We start from the raw sequence: 22,473 nt of genomic DNA, 5'->3' as shown, positions 1-22,473 counted from the left end.
AACAAAAATTTTGCAAAAATTCTCAATAAAGCTCTACACATGTAGGAACCATGTTCCTACACAAGTATAAAATACCCTCCTGCACTTTATCCCAAAATTATGATCTTATTTAATTTGGAATATGTTAGGTGTTGCAATTGTATTCCTTGAGTAAAGTTGCAGGCTATTAGTGCAACCAGTATGCTAACTTGTCCATAGCACATTATTCTAGTCTCATACACTACTTTCTTTTGTGTGTGGACTTTCCCACCCACACAAAGAAAAGTAGTGGTCTGGCTATGCAAGTGACTATGTTATGTACATCTCACTGTACATTTAGTACTGAGTAACTAGTCTTGCATGACCAGACAGCCTCTTTCCCTGGAAGTGGGGAAATGACAGGGAAAAGTGGACTGGCCACAAGAAACTGAAAAGTTGAGTGAGGAAAGCAAACAATAACACAATATACCAACCTGTAGAAGGCTTCCTCTATCCAGTGACAGCCTCAACATCAAGTCTTCTGTAAACAGCACTAGTCATCTTATTGGGTTATTATGATAGTCCAGTGGGTGTACTGAAATGGAGAATGTATTGATCACTTTTTCATTCTAATAAAGAAGCACAATTACCTGCAATTCTTGTCACTTCATACTTTTATATATTATGTCGTTTATATATATTGTAGGCAGGATTCAATATCTGGTAGGCTTGAGCCAAGGCAAAATCATAAAGCAAAATGTATCTATTTAAGGGAAGTCTTCCAGAAGTGCATTAATTGCACTGTTGGAATGCTTTGTTACCATTGGTGGTTGTTACATGGCATAGTTTGAACACACTGTTAATAAACTAAATCAAATCTATTACAACTAAAAATCACACAACAAAATAGCATATACAAAAACATAGTCATTCCCAGCTGCCTAATGTGCCTAATGTGTTGGCTATAATATTGCAACTTATAAGTGTTTACAGAAGTGATGGAATACTGCTATCCCATCAGGATGATGATGCTTAACAAGGTGGCCATCATCACAACAGGCCAAGCTTGAGGCCTTGTCCAGCTGGAACCTGTTAAAAGAGAACATCTTTAATACACAACAACAAACATCACATGCACGTACAAAATTAAAACACTGAAATCTCATTTATAGTAACTCCTCCTTGTTATTACAGTGAAATCAATTAGATTTCAAACATATGTAAGGTATATAATATACTTGATTCAAACACTAAACAGGGTTTTTCAACATTTTTAGACTGTTCTAATAGAGTATATTGACCCACAAGTTTACACCAGCTTGGCTTCATCCTTGTAACTCTAGCTACTACAGAATTGTCCATAACACTCACTGACTAGTGTGAAACAACAAATTAAATTGCATAAATAAGTCCTCGGTCACATGTGACCACTAAAACAGGATCAAGCTACGCATTTGTGTTGTTTGCATGTAAAGTAGGACTGAGCGATAGTACAACTATTATTATTCATGATTGATAGTAACTTTTATATCACGATAATGATAGTATCATGATATTGCTAGCATTTATCAGACACTCAACTTCATATAAATGACACACATAAATAATCCAATTACACACCATGTATTTGCTTTTCTTACACTCCATTGGTAAAAATTGGTATGTATTACAGTTGTAATCTTTGTTGTGCACGCTCAACTGGACTTTTACAGTTTCCTCAACTTCAACACTGTCATGTTTGCTACTGTTATTCATGTTTGTGAAACATGTTTAATATATCACGATAGTACAATTACATACTATCATTATCACAATTGTTACTCACTATCACAATAATCGATAGATCGCAACTATCGCTCAGCTCTAATGTAAAGTATGTAAAAAAGGTGAGCACGAAAAACGAAACTATGAAAATTACATTATCTACCTTCCTGTTAATATACCCAGTGTGACGTGTTGGCTTTCTTGGTCACATGACACAATACAATGTGTCTTGTAATAGTAGACCTGAGAATGTACAGAATGAGTGCACTTGGATGGCACATATTGTTGAAAGAGAAAGTATTTTTTTCTTTTTCAAGAATAAATAGACAAAAGTCCTGTTTTATCTCCTTCTAATGTCTTAATTAGGTAATTTATACTGCTTTGTGTTTAGTAAAATGTTCTAAATAATTGGTACATTATTAAGCATGATAAGTGGGGCAGTCAGAGAGAGATGTCTTCAAACATTTTTTAAACCTCAATTCAACTCTAACACCTTTACATGCATGAATTGTGTCCCAGAACCCTCATAACTGTCTGTCAGTCACACGTAACTCAGCGTTGCTTTCCTAGCTATGAAACAAGCCTCAACACTCAATACCATGTGTGCTTACAATACAGGAATTCTGCTACATGACCATGCAACCATAAATAAAGCCCAGGCCTTTGTTTTGATCTGCATGTACATACCTCTCAGCAGCAAACAACCTGATTGTATACAATTACTGGACCGGATTACTGGACTCACACAAATTTTACTCTAACACCTTTTCAACTACCAAAAGTAAAATAAGATCGTCACTTTGTTTACATGTGCTCAAGTTTCTCAATGTTTTATCTTGCACTTACGTATATAGACTTTTAAGCACTTGCGTGGGCAAAGATCAAATGAATAAGAGTGCTATTATTTCCATACAGCACTGAAAGGAAAATACAGCTCTGTATACGGAAAATATAGCACTGTTGATCACGTGCGTACCATTTTAAATTGCCAGAAATAGCCAAAACGATGCTATCTGTTTGTTTTATGACCAAACTTGTACTATGTAGACACTTACTGATTGTGTAATGGCTGAAAACCGATACGGTTCAAGTCTACAAAATGAACATTCTGAACTAAGATGACCAGAAAGCATTTTACACCAGTTAAAGTACTACCACGCCAATATGGGAAAAATGGCACTCTGGCATGGTCTTGAGCTGAATACAGCACTCGGCTTTGCCTTGTGCTGTATTAGTCTCTCGCCCATACCCTCGTGCTATTTTTCCTATATTGCACTTGCGGCAGTGCTTCAACTAGTATTTAAAATGATGGCAGCACTTTGTATGTAATGATCCCTACCAGCCTGCAAAATTCTTTACTTTCCTTATAACTTTGTTTGTTAACTGTCCCTCCCCCCTAGCGTACTCTCTGTACTCTTGCAAAAATGCTGAAAATAAAGGATGATCCCTTAGTGAATTTCTACTGTATTACATCAACATTTTTATAGTATGCTTTAAGGTAGGAGGGAAGGGGTAGGCAAAAACAGTACATTCTGTACACTTGTGAAAATGCTGAAAATTATGGATGATCCCTAGACAAAAATTAAAAATTTGTAGCAACTTATCAGAAGTATTTTGATTGCGCTAAAAGCACATTTAAGTTTTGATTATGCCTAATCAATACTGCAAAGCCACCATGAATGTGTAAGGCTGGTTTCTGGTCAACATTCTTTTTGTGGGGAAGTGCAAATCTTCATGATCCCTACTACACAGCTACTGTATGAACCATACTGTATGATCGAATAATGCAAGCCCCAACTATTATATTACTGAACAGCAACACAGTTATTTTACTATATGTTCTGGTCATAGAACAGTTTTACAAATGAAGAACAGTTATGGGAGCGTCTCTGCAGTCAATCCACTTATATATGGAAATTTCCTATTATAAAAGTGACAGCCATTGCAAGAAACCATTGATGTGCTATTTACGAATCAACACATATGTAGTAGTGTAGATGGGACACAAAGGATGACAAATCATACATGCACTGTAGCTGATGTGGTAGGTGAAACATCCCGGGCCTAAACAGTATAGAGGTAGCATAGTTGAGTTAAGCTTGGCTTAAGTCATCAGTTTATGGTAGTACTGTTAACTTTACACCAGAGCTGCTAAGACAATTCCAGCAAGAAGACAACAGCCTGGCTACAGTTAGGAAGCTGGTGAATGAGAATAGTGGTTGATTTTTTGATTTGAGAGAAATGGGTTGCTTTACCACTGTTGGTCGTCCCAAAAGAAAAAGACAGTGGCTGTCCAGGTTGAGATTAGCCTAGCTGGGTGATTCCAATGTTAATGTGTTTGTGTATGCTTTGAAACGGTTGTTGATAAGTTGTTACTTACTATATTATCATACACTACGTATGACTGTTCTTCTGTCTTTTACAAATACATTATTGTACTTTGCGTGGGAGGATCAAAGTGTGGCTGCAAGCTGTATTTTCCATATTGTATCGATTAGCTGCATAACTGTACTGTATGAGTCATACAGTACAGTTATGCAGCTAATTGGGCAAATACAGTGTAGTTATGCAGCTAATTGGGCAAATACAGTGTAGTTATGCAGATAATTGGGAAAATACAGTACACTTGGGAAAATACAGCACAGTTGTGTAAATACAGTACAGTTGTGCAGAACAGTTATGTAAGGAATGTTATGAAAACAACCCCACTCAGACAGCATGATTGATCACATGCATGACATCTTAAATCACTAAAACTAGGCAGACTAATCCTACTAGTGGGTTCTATGACTAGAAATAGCTTACATGAACACTTACAGGTAATCTGACACGGAAAATTGATGCAATAGCCCCACACAGACGGCACAGTGGATCACGTGTGTGACACTGTCAAACACTAAAGCTAGCCAAACTACTCCTACCAGTTCGTTCTACGACTACAAATAGATTATATGACAACTTACTGATAGTATGATTACCGAGTCTGATAGTCTGATATTAGCCTCTTGACACACACCCATCATGCTGTATTTTCCATACACACGCATGGTGGTGCTTTAACTACATTTGGTACTGCTCAGCATAACAGGTTAGTCTTGTCAATTCTATAGTGTCCCATATTGCTGTGTAGCATGCATGTTGATAGTGCTTTAAAGTACATGATCCTTATGTCATCTTTTAAGTACGCATAGTGAAATAATTTACATGCAAGGCTGGTTAAACTACATACAGTTAACCCTTTATTTCCCGCCCCATAGAAAATGAGGACAGAATAGGGGTTGATCTTTAGTAGATTTTTTCAATACACAAAAAGTGATTTGTGTGATATTTTTAGATTTTCAGGAAGTGGCTATATATGGTAACACCTAGAAATAGTAGTCAGGGTAGTTCTAAATAGCGCTCGGATGAGAGAAGAGCTGAAACACTACATGGTTGCTTTTTTATATTACGCGTGCCTCAAGAACAATACAGGTGAGTGATAGTGACAAAGAAGAAGGATATGGATTGTTTAGAGGCTGATTTCCACTGAACTTTCTCTCCCTGGAGTGAAACCATCGAATTGGCTAGTCATGGAAAGATTTTTCCGCTCGTATATCCTACAGGAGGATGGATAAAATGATTGAAAGACTTTATTGATTATTGTAAGCACATGCATGCTAATCGTTGTGGAAAGGTTTATCAACTATTATATTATTTCTACCTGTTACCCATACCTTACTGTTGCTGTGTATCAAGTTTGGAAGAATTGCTTTAGGAGAACCATTTTAAAAAATGTTCAGTTTTTGTTTACAAGATCCATGTTGATCTTGTTCGTGCCATCAATTGGAGAAGTGCAGTAGTGTTTTATAAATAGATTCTGTGGGCGCTAGAAGCCTAATTGAAAGGCCCATCTAGCACTACTAGTGTGCGAGGACCTTCGTGAGAGTGAATTCCATTGGTGAGTAGATGCTTTTTAACTCCATTGCAAAACTCGGGAAATAAAGGGTTAAACTACAAGGAAGTTAAGGCAATTGTATATATACCTACAAGACAGGTGGTGTACACATATATAGCACAGTTCAGTTTATACATGACATTTACCTTACTGTCAACAAAGAGAAATGTCTTACTGTCAAGAAATGAACTTGTACATAAGTTCAGAACTTGTCCTATGCTATGCACTTTCAGTTTTAATGTTGTAGTCAGAGGCGTAGCTAAGGGGGGGCAAGGGGGGGCATTTGCCCCCCCATCACTAAATGATTTTTTTAAACCTTCGTCACAAGTTTACCAGTATTAAACTGACACGCAAATGACTGTAAATTATGTACACTACTACGCGGTAGCACCAGGGGTTGCTAGTGAATGCACACACACAACATTCAACTCGCTCGTGAATCCATCAAACGAAAATATTAGAGACATACTTCTATATTTAGCCTAGATTACTCGCGTGATAGAACATTTTTGAATCTAAAAAGAGTGACCCGCTTCTCCGCGGCAGGAGTCACAAGTGACAAAGGAGACCAGATGACGCTACGAACCTACTGCCTACGAGGTGATAAAGTGTTAGCTAAATAAATGTACCAAGTTTATTTTATCGAGTCGATCACACTGGACCTTTGTACGTACAGAAGTGCAGTCTGTTTTTACTTTGTCAGTCAGTCAGTCAGGTGGATCAGTCAAGCTTACAAGTTCTGCTAGCAAGACAGGTGGGATTTCGTGCAATACATGGCATTTCAATTCGCCGAGTGAAGTGAGTGAATACGTCATCCTGTCAGCAGTGTGCTAGGACTGCAGCACAGGCTGTGGCTAACGTAAAGTAACCTGTATTTGCACTAAAGTATTAGCTCTACCGGACTGTGGATGAATTTGTTGGAGTACAGTTGTGGCACGTGCGATGATGCTCGATGAATATAGCTACCTCGATTGGAAGCAGTCAGTACTGAAATAGTTACGTAGCTAGTTCTTTAAGCTGTAATAATACAACACCGTATGTTGGCTAGCCCACCATTGGGTCATTAACCTTTTTTGCAATCATGAATGATTTTGAGTGTTTCGTGGGGGTATGCCTGCCCCTCCATCACCTTCTGGCTAGCTACGCCCCTGGTTGTAGTGACACACATATACCTCTTGTCATACAAAACCCCATGCAGGTGTTTAAACATCACCATTAATTTTAAATGTCCTACATGACCAGGTAATGTGTGATCCTTTAAGTAGATGTAGAGTAAGTAAAGGTCAAGCAATTGCACACACAGTTCCTCAGCATAAACTACGGTATCTGCATGGTGCCAGTAACATATTTTGCAGATGCACAGTAGTACCTACCCAATCATGCAAGTTGCTTATTTTCTACAGCAGTAATGAGATAAATCTGAACAAAATGTCATGCAGATTAAGTGTGAAAGAAGCTTTTACTTACACACTGGACAAACACACAGATGGAGCTGCCTGCCCTACCACAAAAGTGCTATAAAGAGTCCCTATGATGTAAGGCAGTCTATGTGCCAGTGCTGAAAAACTGTGAACATAAGAGTTTGTGGATAAAAAAATTGCATGGAACAGATATAACAAAAAAAGGTGCATCAAAAAGGTCCCAAAAGTGAAAAAAAAGTTATTATAATCACTTGGGGTTAAGGGAGGTGCACAAGTCACCACAGTTGTTTGTTTGTGGTTTTGACACAACTTTTCAGTGATCCTTCCCTACACCAGTGCCTTCATGATTTGCTACAACAACACTTGAATTCCCAGATGATGGACATTTAATTTCTAAAATTCTGTATAATACATGCTTTGCATGCCAAGATACTATGAGCTAAAAGTTAAGTTTTAAAATGCACAAAAAGATATTATTTAAGAAAAAAAAAGTGCCAACACGTGGATTCAAACCCATGACACTAGTCAGGCATTCTACCACTTGAACAGTTTGTACAGTGGTTTTCAAAGGAATGTTGCTCAAGTGTTCTCTACACCTTAGCCTTCTATATGCTGTAGAGAACAAACGGAAGCACGCATGAACTTGTGATAATAATCTGAGTAGCCGGATGATGAGTGTTACATTATCAGTACTGATTGTGTTCACGCTGAGTTTGGTGAGTGAGTGCCATGATGGTCAGACGGCTTCTCAGCTTTATCATTATGTTAGGGATCATGCAGAACTGGCCAAAAATATCATCCTAATACCAGCTTCAATTTCCCCTCATGACAACTTGGTAGTATTGGTTAGGCACAGCCAAAAATGTCTTCAGACCAGTGCCAGAAATAAGCACTCAGTATTGCGTGGTAGTATGTCCTAGCAAGACTAAATTTGCTAGGTCATTTCCAGATTTGGTTGGTCATCCTGCATCATTGGGAATAACCTGTACAGTGTGTATAAAAGTTTTACAGCAGCTGATGAGTTTCAGTGACAGACAGGATACTAGTGGACACCAGGAGCTTTCACTGCTTACCAACACATGTAACACTTAGAAACATTTCTGACTCCACCACATACATTTAGAGCACCATTTTCATATGGGCTCCTACTAAATTTTGTTAATCAAAAATGTGTGCATTTATACTGAATGTACAAATAAGCTTACTCACAAGCCACGATTATTTAGCTACAGGATGTACTACATTAAACGCCATAGCTTTGATAATAGCCACATCTGGCTCAAGTATATTGTACTAACATGATAGTGACGTGGCTACAGCAAGAACCACTACCTTCCTTTTTATTATCATCCATATCGCCAGGTATCACATCTTCCGGTTCAGCGGTTGGCTTGTCCATGAATCCTCATCTGATAACATTGGTTTTCTACCGTTTCCTTCAAATTTACTATTTGAATCACTGTATATATATCCAAGACTGTAAGAGCACTTAGGAGGTTACTCTCAATGTGGCTTAACTGCAGCCTGCCAAACCAGACACGTGACAAGTCACTTATAAAGTCTTTTGCTTGGCAAAAATCTCCCAAACTGTTTTCATCCTACAGCTTTATTTTCATGAAGCAATGCACAAAGTCACAAAACCATCCTCACAGACTGTTAACGTGTGCGCCAAAGTATTAGAAAAGTCCTTCCTTACACATGATCACGTGATCCCTGGACGAATGGACCTTATCCGCATTGACGTCACAACGTAAAAATGGCTGCGATAGTGTGGGGACTTTGTACAGGATTGTATTGAGAGAGATGGCATTTCGCTATGACATACAGCAAAAGGGGCAAGGTGAGGCATACATATTTACTTACAAGACAAATGAGCACAATTTTATATCTGTATCAAAACTTAGGTCTGGTTTCACCTGGTGGGATTATTTCGCGTTGCCACATCATGCTAACTAGCCTCTTACCTTCATTATCCAATGGTCCCATGTTGTAAAAGCCACAAACAAGGCTCATTTTAGTTACTACATACAAATAAAAACATGATGAAGTCCCCACATTAACATGGCCATTTTGTCAATTATGACATCAATGCTGAGTAGCTAATTTTGATGTGACACTGGTTCTAGCCTGATTGAGTTTTATTCATATCATTATATGGCAATGGTAAATTGCTATTTTTATTTGTGTACCGTGGCTTTACCGTGGCTCTACTGTGGCTTTGTGTACCGTGGCTGTACCGTGGTTTTTGTTTGTGTACCGTGGATTTACTGTGGCTTTACTGTTTGCAGTGCCAGCTTTACCATGGCTTCTGTTCTCACTGCTGCTGGTCAGACGTTCAACTGAACAAGTCACCAAATAGTTGGTTGAAATGGGAATTTTCTCAGAAAATGGCCAATGGCTGACTGCTATTTCTGGCACTGCTTCAGACCAACCCCAAACCCCTCCAAAAAGTTTCTATGCAATTTTAAAAATTTTCTATATTGGTAACAGAATTTTATGCTGACTAACTGATGCCTTCAGCCAAGTATAACTTGACCATGGATATAGCTATGGGCTTGATTTCTTCACTGTTCAATGACGCTTTGTCCTGAGATGTGCCTTTTCGCAAACCGCAGTAAGTACAATACACACATCATGGACTTGCCTTTGTCCTCCTTGTGTTCCGGTTCTTTTTGCTGACATGCAATACCGGCAATGTGTCGGTTCACGATAGCACGATGCAGCTTCCCTGTGGCTGTGTTGGTATATCTCGCCTGTATTTTCCGTAGCGACTGGATTGATTGCAGAGACGATTTTCATACTGTTTTTCATTTGTAATGGACTGAAATACATAGATGAAAGCAAAGCATAATGGCCACCATTTAAGCCAATCTCAAGTAGTTGGGGCTTACGAATCATCCGTATCTTTTGGTGCTAACTGGATTGATTGCAGAGGTACTTTTCTTATTGTTCTTTGTTTACATCGTTGTATAATGGGGTAAACATATGTAGCTGATAGTGAAGCGTAACACTTTCAAGTCAGTAACTGATACGTGGGGTGTGCGTTCAGATGAAAACATTAACTTTGGCGGCATCCTTTCTTTTGATGTGGTATGCGTGGGTTCACCAGTCATGATGATGTTACAAAAAAGTAAACAAACAAGTATAAGGAAAAATTCTTAATTTTTCCTCATACTTGTATAATAGATACTACTGAACAATACTGCAAGATAGTCTACTTTTCCTTCCAAACTGAAGGATAATCAGAAAACACCTTAGAACAATCAAACACTAAGGATTCAAATAATAGCCATGGAATTGGCAAATTGGCAGCATTTATACTCTATCTATAAGGGTGCAGTGTGGCCACTATTCAAATGTGGCGACTACTAAAGGTGTGGTGTTACATAACCAGGAAATACGGTATCTGTGAAAAACTGCATTTTACTCATTGCACTTATATTGTAATTTAAAAGAATTATAAACTGAAAAGCTGGCGATTCAAGTGTTTACAAAAGACTGTTAAAATAGACAAGTGCTATGTCAATTCTATGTTATATTTGCATTACACAAAACTGACTGAACTTTACTATTTACAATAGACAGCTGGAGAAGATGGACAGATGTGGTAGCAGTGATCATCTTAGATGATTTACACTGAGGAGTAGTGAACACTCTACAACAGGAAATTTTGATTGAAGAAAAAGTTGATGATCCACACTTCGTTAGCTTCGATGAGTTATATGTTGACAAAAATTATATACCTAAAGAATCACTTTTGAGGCACTTATCAACATTTGAAAAGTTGACAAATTTAACTGATTTATCAACTTTTTCCTACTGTCGGACAATAAAGTGCAAGTTTTAAAATCTATAATTAAAGCATTGTGGAGGATTTTGTCACTTTCTTAAAGTGTGGTTAAGTCTGGCTATAGCAGACAACAAAATGAAAAAAAACTTGAGTGCAGCAGTGAATGGATACATGGACACCCTTTATATATCTAGACCCTTTCTTCACAAACCTTGTCCACTTTCTCTAACAACAGCAGCCATCCCTTCTAGTTGGTGGATCTCAATGTGACAATGGAGCAGCCACCATCCTGGATTATCTGCTATAAATCTTATCACAGTATATCCTCCATATGGTACTATGACTGTGTCCTTCAATGGAAAACTTACGTCCCTCCTCAGGACTTCTTCTGGTGGCGTATCATTCCTCCACCTGACAGTTTGGTTACGTATGAATCTTCCGTTAACCTCTTTCTCTACAGTAATGAATTGTTCACATTCCTCCTCACCAGTTTCTTCCACAATACATTCAATATCTTGATTGGGAGACTGATATGTCCCATTTGAGTAATATTCTGGATATCCTATTTTGACCACATAGAAGCTGTGTCCATGTAAGTGAACAGGATGGGATGATTCTGGATTATTTGGAGGTTTGGTTCCAGGGGAGTTGGTAATAACCAAGTCAAGTGCATCACCCTGTTTCACATTACTAATATCAATCACATGAGTACAGGCACAATGGTGAGCAGTAGAGTTATCACAACCTCTCCCTGGGCAAACATCTGCTCTAAATGCATTAGTGGAAGGCAAGTCAGAAGGGAAACGAAAATTTATTCCATCAACCGAACTACCACTGGTACTTGTTTCTCCATCAAAACCAAAGTCATAAAAGAATGTTGTTAGGTTTTTCTCAAATTTTGGATTATTAATAGCTGTGTTAAATGCATCTCTGAATTTTTCAACATTCTGGCACGTAAAGCTTGAATTTTCTTGTGGCATATATGGACAATTGACATAATGACAAGTTTGAGACAAGCATGACCAAGTCCTGGACACATCTGAATTACTGAAACGTTGAGTGGCATCTTCATAATGTAGAATGGCCTCAGCTTTGTGATTCATAATACGATTATTAAAGTTAGGATCTCCTAGTTCTGGATCTTCTATAGTTTCTGCCAGTATCCAGTAATCTCTTATTTCCTGGTCAGCACTGACAATTACATCATAACGTTCTCCTGTGTTGACTATAACATAATGTACATCTGTAATACGGTTAATGTAATGTCCATCTGTAGCTACCACTGTTAGCACATGATTTTCAATGGAGAACTTGTATGCATACAATGCTTGAGCTCCGATAAGTCTAAAACGATAGTGCTCTCCGTGCGCTACACTGAACTTGTTTAGAGCAGCAAAATTGTGTTGACCATCTTTATTGTAGTGTCTTCCCTTGTTATTGATAATACCTGACCAAAATGGGATGGGAGCAACTTGTGTGTTGTCTAACGCTTTAGTATCATCAAAAGCTGTGTAATCATCATCATAAAATCCAAGGCTATTTCTAATCTGATAGAACAAGTCAATTGAAGGATCTTTTTGCCAGTCCATTAGTAGAAGTGTATATTCTTCAGGTCGATCTACAATCAAAAAATCAAGTTTATCGTCCTTCACTATCAATGCACCATACAGTCCATCAGTCCTGTGAGCACCACTGTGAGCATGGTACCAATGTGTGCCATTAGGAAATGCCTTGAACTTGTATATGAAACTTTGATGTGTGGGAATAGGCTTCTGGGAAATAAACGCAACTCCATCCATCGCTGATGTACCTCTCTGATGCATTCCATGCCAGTGAATGGATATTCCTTCAACATTTGGTAACTCATTATAGACAGTGATGTGCAGCGTTTGGTTTTCTCTGGCTATGATAGTGGGACCAGGCATTTGACCATTAACTGTGATCAAGGGTCTGAATTCACCATCAACAGTAATCGGTGGGTGCAATCGATCTTCATTAGTTGGCCGGCGTGTAGTAGACACAAGAACAAGGTTACCATCTTCATCATAACGTGCTCTATACCCCACAAGCTTCCTGTCTCCATCAATGATGTCATAATATGTCATTGACATGAATGGCTCCACCACTAGTGCTATTTCACAAGGCTTGTCTCCAACTGTCTCCAGTGTACAATCCCATACAGTTTTGCTTGCATTAAATGTTGGAGCATTGTTAGAATTAGCTGCTACTAGACATGCCAGTGAGATGACTGCAACCGACAACTACACAACAAAAATAAACTATTTTTTGTGTTACTATAATTACAATCACAGTTACACAGTAAAGCAAAAGTGGCATAATAATTACTGATACAACCACATACACAACAAATATTAAAACGTTTTCCAATCCATTATAGCTAAACTAATACACTGCATATTGTCAATCTGGAGAATTGTTGATAGCACAAGAGATCTCCCAACAGTTCTAAAGGACTGACTGACTAAATTCCTATTTCGATCACAACCTTACATTCAAAACTAAACGGCGTAGTGTCCTAAATGCTGTATATGTATTAATACGGTGAGACTGGATAGCAAAAGAAACTACTAGAACTATGATATTCACTAATATATGCCACATATACTGAGCCCATACAAACTTACACACCCTACCTATATCCAGCCAGACAGCATGATTTCTCATACATACATTTTACCTACCTAAAAGCTACCCATTCATGCTATGTAACATGCTATATGTTTACCTTCAACATCTTGGCACAGACACAAACTTTGCTACCAACAACTTCAGTAGACTCCTACAAACTGTGAGGCCACACTGCAATCAAACACTATTATATGGTAACCACTAATATAATTGCCTTCACACAAAAATGTGATGAAGTCCACACACTAATGGAATAGGATGGGCATGTAGTCATTCCCAATGCTAAACAAAACTTCCCACGTTTCTCCATATGGCAATACAACTAAAATTTTTAATAATGAGAAGTTGAGAAATAAACTGGTCATGGTGGTCTGTAGTCTCGCCAGGCCAGACTGCATTTTTTTCTTTTGTCATTTGGTCAGGAAAAAATTTTTTTTAAATTTGGTCATTTGGTCGTTTGATTCCTGACCAAATAACAAAAGAATAAAGTCTGGCCTAGGTGATCTGCGGTTAGAGCTTGTATACTGCATGGTTGACTAAACCTAGTTGACCAGCTTTTATACCACTACATATTGCTGCTACTACCAAGAGGTCATAATGAACTCATGCTGCTATTAATCAGCAAATGTTGGGGGTCAAAGTCTGAAGTTATTTTCAGCAATTACAATTGAAGTTTCTGACCATTTACCATAATACACTCGCAAGTCTTCTTGAAGGTCCTGATTGGGATAAAGTAAAAGTAAGTACAGTGAGGTGTGTAGTGTACTGAACGCCCAACACATAACACATTGTGTGTGGCCAATGGTCAACATTCATAGTTCCTGGAACTCAGTACACCATCTGAAGAAGTCATAAGAATGTAATCATTTCTTGGAAATAGAGTGGATGAATTCAATTATCAGAACAATAACATTTTGAACAACCCCCATCTGTTAGCAATATGAATGCTATCCAAGCTATCCAATAACAAACACAAAACAGTACATGTCATGAATAAATTTGGATCTATAGTGCAGTACAACTTGGTAGCTATCCAGCTTTTATTTCTTTAGTTCAGTTTTTAAAAACATGATGTCTGTTGCTTTTATTTGTCTGCAACACCATAGCTGTTAAAAGCATTTTGATACTAGCCAGGACATATGAGTCATTTCTGCACAAAGTGTGATCCCTGACCAGATATAACACTTGCTACTTATTTTCCATAAATCCCATGCTCCACCCACTCCAAGTAGGTGAAAATGGGTTTTTCACCTGAACTTGATACCAAGACTGACTTTTCACATGGTCAGATTAGACCGGCTTAACAGGGTCTTCTATCCCTTACCAAGCCCGCTCCTCCTGTTCCTTGGCTGTGGTATCACCACACAGTAGATAGGGACAGTGGGAATTTTTTCATTTATGTGCATCACCGACCTTATGACGAGGCATTTGGCTACCTTAAGAGAGTAGCAAAATCTGTCCTCAGGCTGGGATCTGTCCTCAGGCTGGTATCACAGTGACCCTTACCAATTCCCACCATCACTCAACCTTGTAGTGTAGTTATGTGGTTACATGCATCTAGCTATGACACACACAGACAAGCTCACCCATATATCTTTGAACCATCAAGGTTGTTGTTGACTGAATTACACAAAAATACCATGTGAAATAATTTACAAACATTCACAATTGCAGTCATGGTTATATACTCTTGCTGACTGACTGAAAGCCATTGAATCTGTGATGCTGTCACTCTCAAATGGGGCGTCTGCATCCAACCGTTGCTGGTCCAGCCATCAGGGGAGATGCGCTAATTATGGAACAGTGGGCTGTGCAGGTTCCGCAGCTGTTGACACCCACTGTGCAAATTACACACCCAGCTATAGTCTTCCTAGGCTAGCCAGGGGATTCCTGGCAACCAGGAAAGGACTGAGGCAGGAGAGTACCAACTGTCATTGTTGAGGACTGGACTTAGGCATCTTCATCACTTATTACACTCAGGGCTGCCCAGAGAAATTAAGGGGCCCAGGGCAAAGAGTTAAAGTGGGGGCCCTTGACCCAAGTTGTAAGGTGAAGACCCAAAAAAAAAAAAAAAAAAAAAAGGTCACAACCTGCTGGCAATGACAATAACTACCCATCACCATATCTCCTTATCTATAAGCTTGCTACACTGCTCCTCTGAAGAATACTGTGACTGCTCTATTAGAGTATTTAGATCTGACTGCTCTATTAGAGTATATCGATCTTTTAAACAGGTATTCAGGGGGCCCCTTTCAGGCTGGGGCCCGGGGCAAAATGCCCCAGTTGCCCCCCCCCCCCCCCCCCCTGTGGGCAGCCCTGATTACACTTGTAATTTCTTTTATATTTTGTGTAGAGACAAAATTTATGTGTAATGTAATAGTATCAGCAGATGTCTCTTTATTAGAATGATCCATGGTGGCTTCGGTGAGGTACCTGGGTGGTGAATAGTACTTCACTCAGTGCTGTTGGGCCGTGCGGTTGCCCATGTATGGGTTTCACATGATTGTTCATTGGCATAGTCATGGCCATGGGGGACTCACACAGTGTCTTTGTCATGCTCAATGACATCCGGGGTACATGTGCAGCAGACAGGGTGCTTGGTCCTTTTAACCCACCCAAGTTCAGATTAGCCCATTTAGTGTCCCTCCCACAGGGAACTGGTGTCTGATCATGGACCTATCTTCTCCCATACAGCGATAACGTTAATGAGGGAATCTCCAAGGCATGGTGCTGACTGACCTATGTCAACATTCAGTACAATGCCCAGGCAATACAAAGTTTTGGCTGAGGCTCACTAATGGCAAAAATGGACATTAAGAGTGCTTACAGGAATGTACCAATTCATCCTTATGGTTGGTGACTGTTGGGAATAAGATGGAGAAAGGCGGTGTTTGCTTTCCTTCGGCCTTAGGTCAGCACCTAAGATTTTCACAGCTCTTGCGGATGCAGCAGAGTAGGTGGTGGGTGCTGAATTCTTGGTTCACCTACCTGGATGATTTCTTGTTGAGTAGCAGACCATTGGGGCAGTTGCAGCAATCAATTCAGGGTACAGGTGTGTTACCCCGTCATGCACCTACTTAGGTATCTGTTCTTTATTCGAGCTCTTGGGGTGGAGGTGGCACATGTTTCTGGGCAGCTAATGGGTGGGCAGATGCTAACCATGCACAATTATATCTGTCACTGGTGTCAGGAACAATTGGACACCAGTGCCTGGTTCCTCTGCAGTGTGATAGAACTATTGTTGGATCTACAGCCAGGCTGGACATCCTCCACTTGGACACGACGGTTCAGGAACTGTTTTCAGCAGGTATAGCCAGTAACACACAAATATCATACATGTCTGGCTCCAGAAAACTTTAAAATACCTTTACTATTTCTCCAGCATACCCAGTCAATGAACAAACATTTTCGTGCTTTACTTGTTCAGCAATGGCCTTGCCCCCACTACAATCAAATACTACATTGTGGCAATTTGTTACACCCAGATATCTCTTGGGTATGGGGATCCACATATAGGCAAGATAGCCAGACCGGAGTACATCATTAAAGGTGCTACACCACCATACTCTAGGCAGCCTCTTGTATGTGCTGTTTTGGCTTCTTTTTTGAGACTAGGGGAAGCAGTAATTCCAAGGGACTTAAGCCTTGATGCTACTGTTCACTTAGTTTACGGGATGTCTGAGTCGATAACTAGGTGCAATCATCCTATGTGGAAGTACACGTCCAAGACCAACTCCTTTTGGCATGATGTGTCAACTTACCTAGGACAAGTATTGTGCTCTGTGGCAGCTATTCTGGATGACATGGTTTGCCGGGGACTGCCCAAGGTTTAACTTTTCAGCTCATCCAGGTGAGCAGCACTGAAAGCAGCTCTGGAGGCAGTGAGACATCTTTTTATAGTGGTCATACCTTCTGAGTTGTGGCGGACACTACAGCAGCTTATGTGGGAATCCCTGATTACCTTATCCAAGTACTTGTCCAGTAGGCAGTTTGGCATACACATGCTACATCCAGACTCGAGGGAGAGGCTATGTGTTGTGGCCAGGACATTGGTTGAGATAGTTGAACTGGCTTGTTTGGTGCCATGTTCACCAGAGACATTACGTATTTGCACTTGTTGTGTTTGCTAATTTATGCATGTCATATACACTGTATAATGAGTAGTATTATTAATTTTTCTTTCTTCTGTTTGATTTCCAGTCCTATGCTCAATCCAGTGGAGCTCACCCCCTGGTTGTTATCTCATCCAAGCTTGTTTGGAGTCTTAGCTATCAATCCAGTAGTGACACAGTACTAACAAAGGATAACCATCCATCCTAGGGTGAACAGATAACTGGCCATCCACAGCTTGGATGACTTGCAGCCCCAGTATTCAAGCCATAACTAACTTAGCTTTAGTGATAGATATCTAATTTGACTGGTGGACGGACATCTTACACGACAAAAATCACCTTTACGGAATAGTACTAGTCCATATAATACATAAATATAACGAAAACACTTACAGGTGGCTGGATATAGAATTTTATTTTAAAATAGCCAAAACTCAGATTTTAGCCTCACTACCTGACTGACTGCCTGACCACAGTCACAAGACTAGAGGCCAAACGAAACAGCGTATGGCCACCATTTTATGCCACAATAACAAACTCACCAGTGGAATGTGACTTTTGGGGTTCCGATGAGTGTAGGCCCTCTGTGACTTGTCTTTTCTTTTATCTCCAATCAGGCTGCTTGTCTTCTTCCCTTTTTCATATCAACACTTTCTTTCAGCAGCATATTTAGACGCCACAGAATTATTTCAGAGCTGAATTTCAGAACTATAAGAGGTTTATCAGCTAGATATTTGCAACTTCGCAATTGGAATCCCGTTTGCGACCACACCCATCAAATAAAGATCTAGGTGGACTAATAGCAATAGAGCATGGATACCACACCTCTTAACAATCTAGCTATTTACTTAACAGTGAACAAGATGACTTCACCCCTTATTGGTCTAGCTAGCTGCACACCCCTTGGCTTACTCAAGATACTCAGTCACTCTAATACAACAGTCATGTACGATATTCTAAGAGAATAGCATTTTTTTAAAATTTTAAAAATGAGGAAGGGATCTATGCAATAAAAGTAATTAATCAAGAGATGAATGATGGTATTACAGCATAGCTTGGTGGGAAAGTTCCTACTTTGGCACTGAATAAAATAATTGCTAATGTGCCAAAGTAGGGACTTTCCTACCGAGCTATTCTGTAATACCATCATTCATCTCTTGTTTCATTACTTTTTATTGCATAGATCCCTACTTCATTTTTTAAATTAACAATTTTTTAAAATACCAGTTTGTTTAGTTTTTGCTGTAGCACAGCTAAACTTGTAACTGTTCTATTAGAATATCATACATGCATGACTGTTGCATTAGAGTGACTGTTGTATTAGAGTATCTCGAGTCAGACAAGGTGTGTGCAGCTAGTTATATAGACCGATAAGGTCTTGTTTTCTGTTAAGTAAATAGCTATATTATGAAGAGGTGTGGTCTCCGTACTCTATCGCTATTAGTCAACCTAGATCTTTATTTGATGGGTGTGGTCGCAAACCTGGTGGCGTTTCAACTTCCCAGCGATTAGTCTGGCAGCACCTGCTATTTTGCATGGCGCCACCAGACTAATCGCAAACGGTATCCCAATCACGAAGTTGCAGGTATCTAGCTGATATACCTCTTATAGTAATGCCAGGACTAAAGCGTTTCTGAAATCCAGCTCTCAAATAATTCTGTGGCATCTAAATATGCTGCTAAAAGAAAGTGCTGATAAAGAAAATTAATGCCTCGGTATGGTTTCATTGTATGAAGAAGAAGACAAGCAGCCTGATTGGAGATAAAAGAAAAGACAAGGAGCAGGGGCCTACACTTGTCGGAACCGACATCCCACTGGTGAGTTTGCTATTGTGGTATAAAATGGTGGCTGTGCACTGCTTCGTTTACGATCTAGCCTTGTGACTGTGGTCAGTCAGGCAGTGAGGCAGTAAGACTAAAAATTTGAGTTTTGGCGATTTTATATTCGGCCACCTGTAAGTGTTTTGTTATATATTATATATTATATGAACTAGTACTATTCCGTAAAGGTGATTTTCGTTATGTAAGATATCTCTAGGGTGATTTTCAAAGGCAGAATTTTGGGAGGCGCATGAAATTTTCAGGGCAATCCCTACTTAAACGGTACTACCATACCATTTGATGGTCACAGGTTACACTGTAGTTAGCTGTGCTACAACAAAACTACTAGTATTTTTTTTTAAATGTCAATTTAAAAATGAAGTAGGGATCTATGCAATAAAAAGTAGTGAAACAAGAGATGAATAATGATATTACAGCATAGCTCAGTGGGAAGTCCCTACTTTGGTACATTAGCTATAATAATTATTTTGTCTAATGCCAAAGTAGGGACTTCCCACCGAGCTAGTCATTCATCTATTGTTTCACTACTTTTTATTGCATAGATCCCTACTTCATTCTTAAATTAAGATTTTTTAAAAAATGCTAGATAGAAAAGATTTAGCATTTTGGAAGGGCACTGTAGCTAGTTTAATACAAGTGCATCTCCCACTCATGATATTTTGGATGCAATACTAAAATTAAGAATGAAGGAGACAAGAAGTGGGCATGCTAGTACGTACTATCCAAAAATTGCTAGTGGAATGGCTAAAACTTGCAAGTTATGTAGCTTTTATTGCAACACGTTTACATTTTATAGCATAGCTCAACAGACAGTAGTAGTACTACACCACACACACACACACACACACACACACACACACACACACACACACACACACACACACACACACACACACACACACACACACACACACACACACACACACACACACAAACACACAAACACACACACACATTCTACACTACACACATACACACTACGGAGTGATGCACCGATAAGAGATTTTGCTGATTATCCAATTAGCCGATATTGAAATTCACATCATGGCCGATACCGATAATCGATCTGATGTTTATGCTTACAAGCATTTGTAAAATTACCACTTTTAAACTTTATTTTTGTCTTATTGTTATGAAAATAAGTCAGTAGAATTAATCAGCTAAATAATGTACTAATAATTACCGATACTGATATTGCTGAAATCTAGCTGATAAACTGATTTCCAATTATTTACCAATTAGTCAGTGCATCACTAATACACACACACACACACACACACACACACACACACACACACACACACACACACACACACACACACACACACACACACACACACACACACACACACACACACACACACACACACGCACACCCACACCATACAGTATACCACAAAACACACCTATTTAATGCCTGTCCAAGAGTCCTTCTTCCCCTATGAGCATTGAGAACCACTTAACCATGGAACACTGAGTAATCCATTTACAAGCCTCCTACTTCCTGCAGGGCAGACAAACTTCTAAGACAATAGCAGGGCTTGGGTCATCAACTTTGTCTAAATCCTCCTGCAAAAAAGAATGTTCAAGGTGGTGTCATGTAGGCACCCAATGCAGGTAAATCTGGGACCATGGTCAAAGTATTCACAGGCCAAACTTTCACCTTGATGTGTAACTTAATCTTTAACTTTGTGACAAATGTTTATACTTATTGACTGTGAGTTTCAAATGGTTGTATACAATCACTGAACTGGACTCAGGTTTTTTTTTTTGCTTTGCACAGAATTCAAGGTTAGCATTGCACGTATTCCTAAGATAAACAGGTAGTGCCAATTAGACAGGTTCACCTACATATTTTACATCCAAATGTAGCAGTAATATTTACATAGCAGTAAGTAACAACAACCAGTTTCCCAAATATGTGCTAAAAAGAAAAAAACCTGAGTCCATAGTCCAGTCCAGTGATCGTTTCAAATTTTCACTCTTGGCCATTGACTTGGCGCGGCTCCAATTGTTTACATTGACCGCAGTTGCAGATCAACAACCTACAGTGAGTGCCTGTGTGTTACCCAGTTGAGTGTATGCATGATGAAATACCCTGCTGTGTGTGGCTTGCAATGCGAGGGAATTCAGGGGTGCTGCCGTTAGGCTATTCCAAACAAATTCTCTGTTACCCATCCACCGCCCACATCTGGTTTACTGTCAGCTCTAAATATTCCTTATTCTTCCATTATTTTCCGGTTATTCTTGCATTCCGTACAGGCTCAGTTCTTGTAAGTGTCAACAGTGCCTACAAGTCTGCAGCTTATGTTGTTATGGTAAATTATACTTTACACGGTTGTGCCAGCAAATAATGGTTTGAAAAACTGCCAATCTTATAATGGAAATGGACCGCCTGCCTGCCTGCATGCGAATATGCCTGAGAGGAGGACGGGAAACAGACAATTTATTTGGAGTGGCCTTTGGAATGCATAAAGGAGGATGCAGTGTATTGTGAGTGTGTGTGTGTGTGCAGACATGCCAACTCTCACGCATTAGGCATGAGTCTAGTAACTCATGCTCTCACACCTAACCCTCTGTTTTTCAGCTTCGTTCTCAAGCCTGATCTGCTTCCTAATTAGCCCTGTGCTTATTTATGTACTTTGAGCATGCAGCGACCTTTTTTTTTTTTTTGGTCTTCACTACCAAAAATCCTGGAGCTGCACTTGAGTCTAGTCCACATTGCTGGTAGTGTTTGAGGTCTTACTCATAAAACTGTTGAGAGGTTGGCATCTGTGTGTGTGCGTGCGTGCGTGTGCGTGTGCTGCCAATACGTACCTCCTACACACTATACACACATAGAGCGACCCATAGAGTAATAGTAATTTAGTAACCTACCTGTGGACTATGGACTGCTTACAGGTCACTTCAACTGCCATAAAATCGAGCATAAAAATCATACAGTTTATTAACAGCTGTGCGAATCAGTACCGCAGATAAAAACAAAACAAACAATCACAACGGA

At 39.4% G+C, this 22,473-nt stretch overlaps 1 protein-coding gene across 2 annotated transcripts; it reads right to left on the bottom strand.

Moving 5' to 3' along the window:
- Positions 1 to 801: 801 nt before the first annotated feature.
- LOC136242610 (uncharacterized) lies at positions 802 to 22,471 on the bottom strand. 2 transcript variants are annotated; one of them, XM_066034054.1, is made up of 4 exons: positions 22,347 to 22,471; positions 20,876 to 21,038; positions 11,079 to 13,128; positions 802 to 1,047 (listed from the first exon to the last, which is right to left on the bottom strand). In XM_066034054.1, exons 3-4 carry the CDS (start codon positions 12,976 to 12,978, stop codon positions 968 to 970), a joined length of 1,980 nt encoding a protein of 659 aa, XP_065890126.1. In that variant the 5' UTR covers positions 12,979 to 13,128; positions 20,876 to 21,038; positions 22,347 to 22,471; the 3' UTR covers positions 802 to 967. The 2 variants fall into 2 exon arrangements, with proteins under 2 accessions (XP_065890126.1, XP_065890125.1); XM_066034053.1 differs by lacking the exons at positions 20,876 to 21,038; positions 22,347 to 22,471 and adding an exon at positions 13,614 to 13,687.
- Positions 22,472 to 22,473: the final 2 nt, after the last annotated feature.

Source organism: Dysidea avara, chromosome 13 (assembly GCF_963678975.1).
Source record: "Dysidea avara chromosome 13, odDysAvar1.4, whole genome shotgun sequence".
NCBI lineage: Eukaryota > Metazoa > Porifera > Demospongiae > Dictyoceratida > Dysideidae > Dysidea > Dysidea avara.
This window is presented reverse-complemented; position numbering and strand designations above follow the sequence as displayed.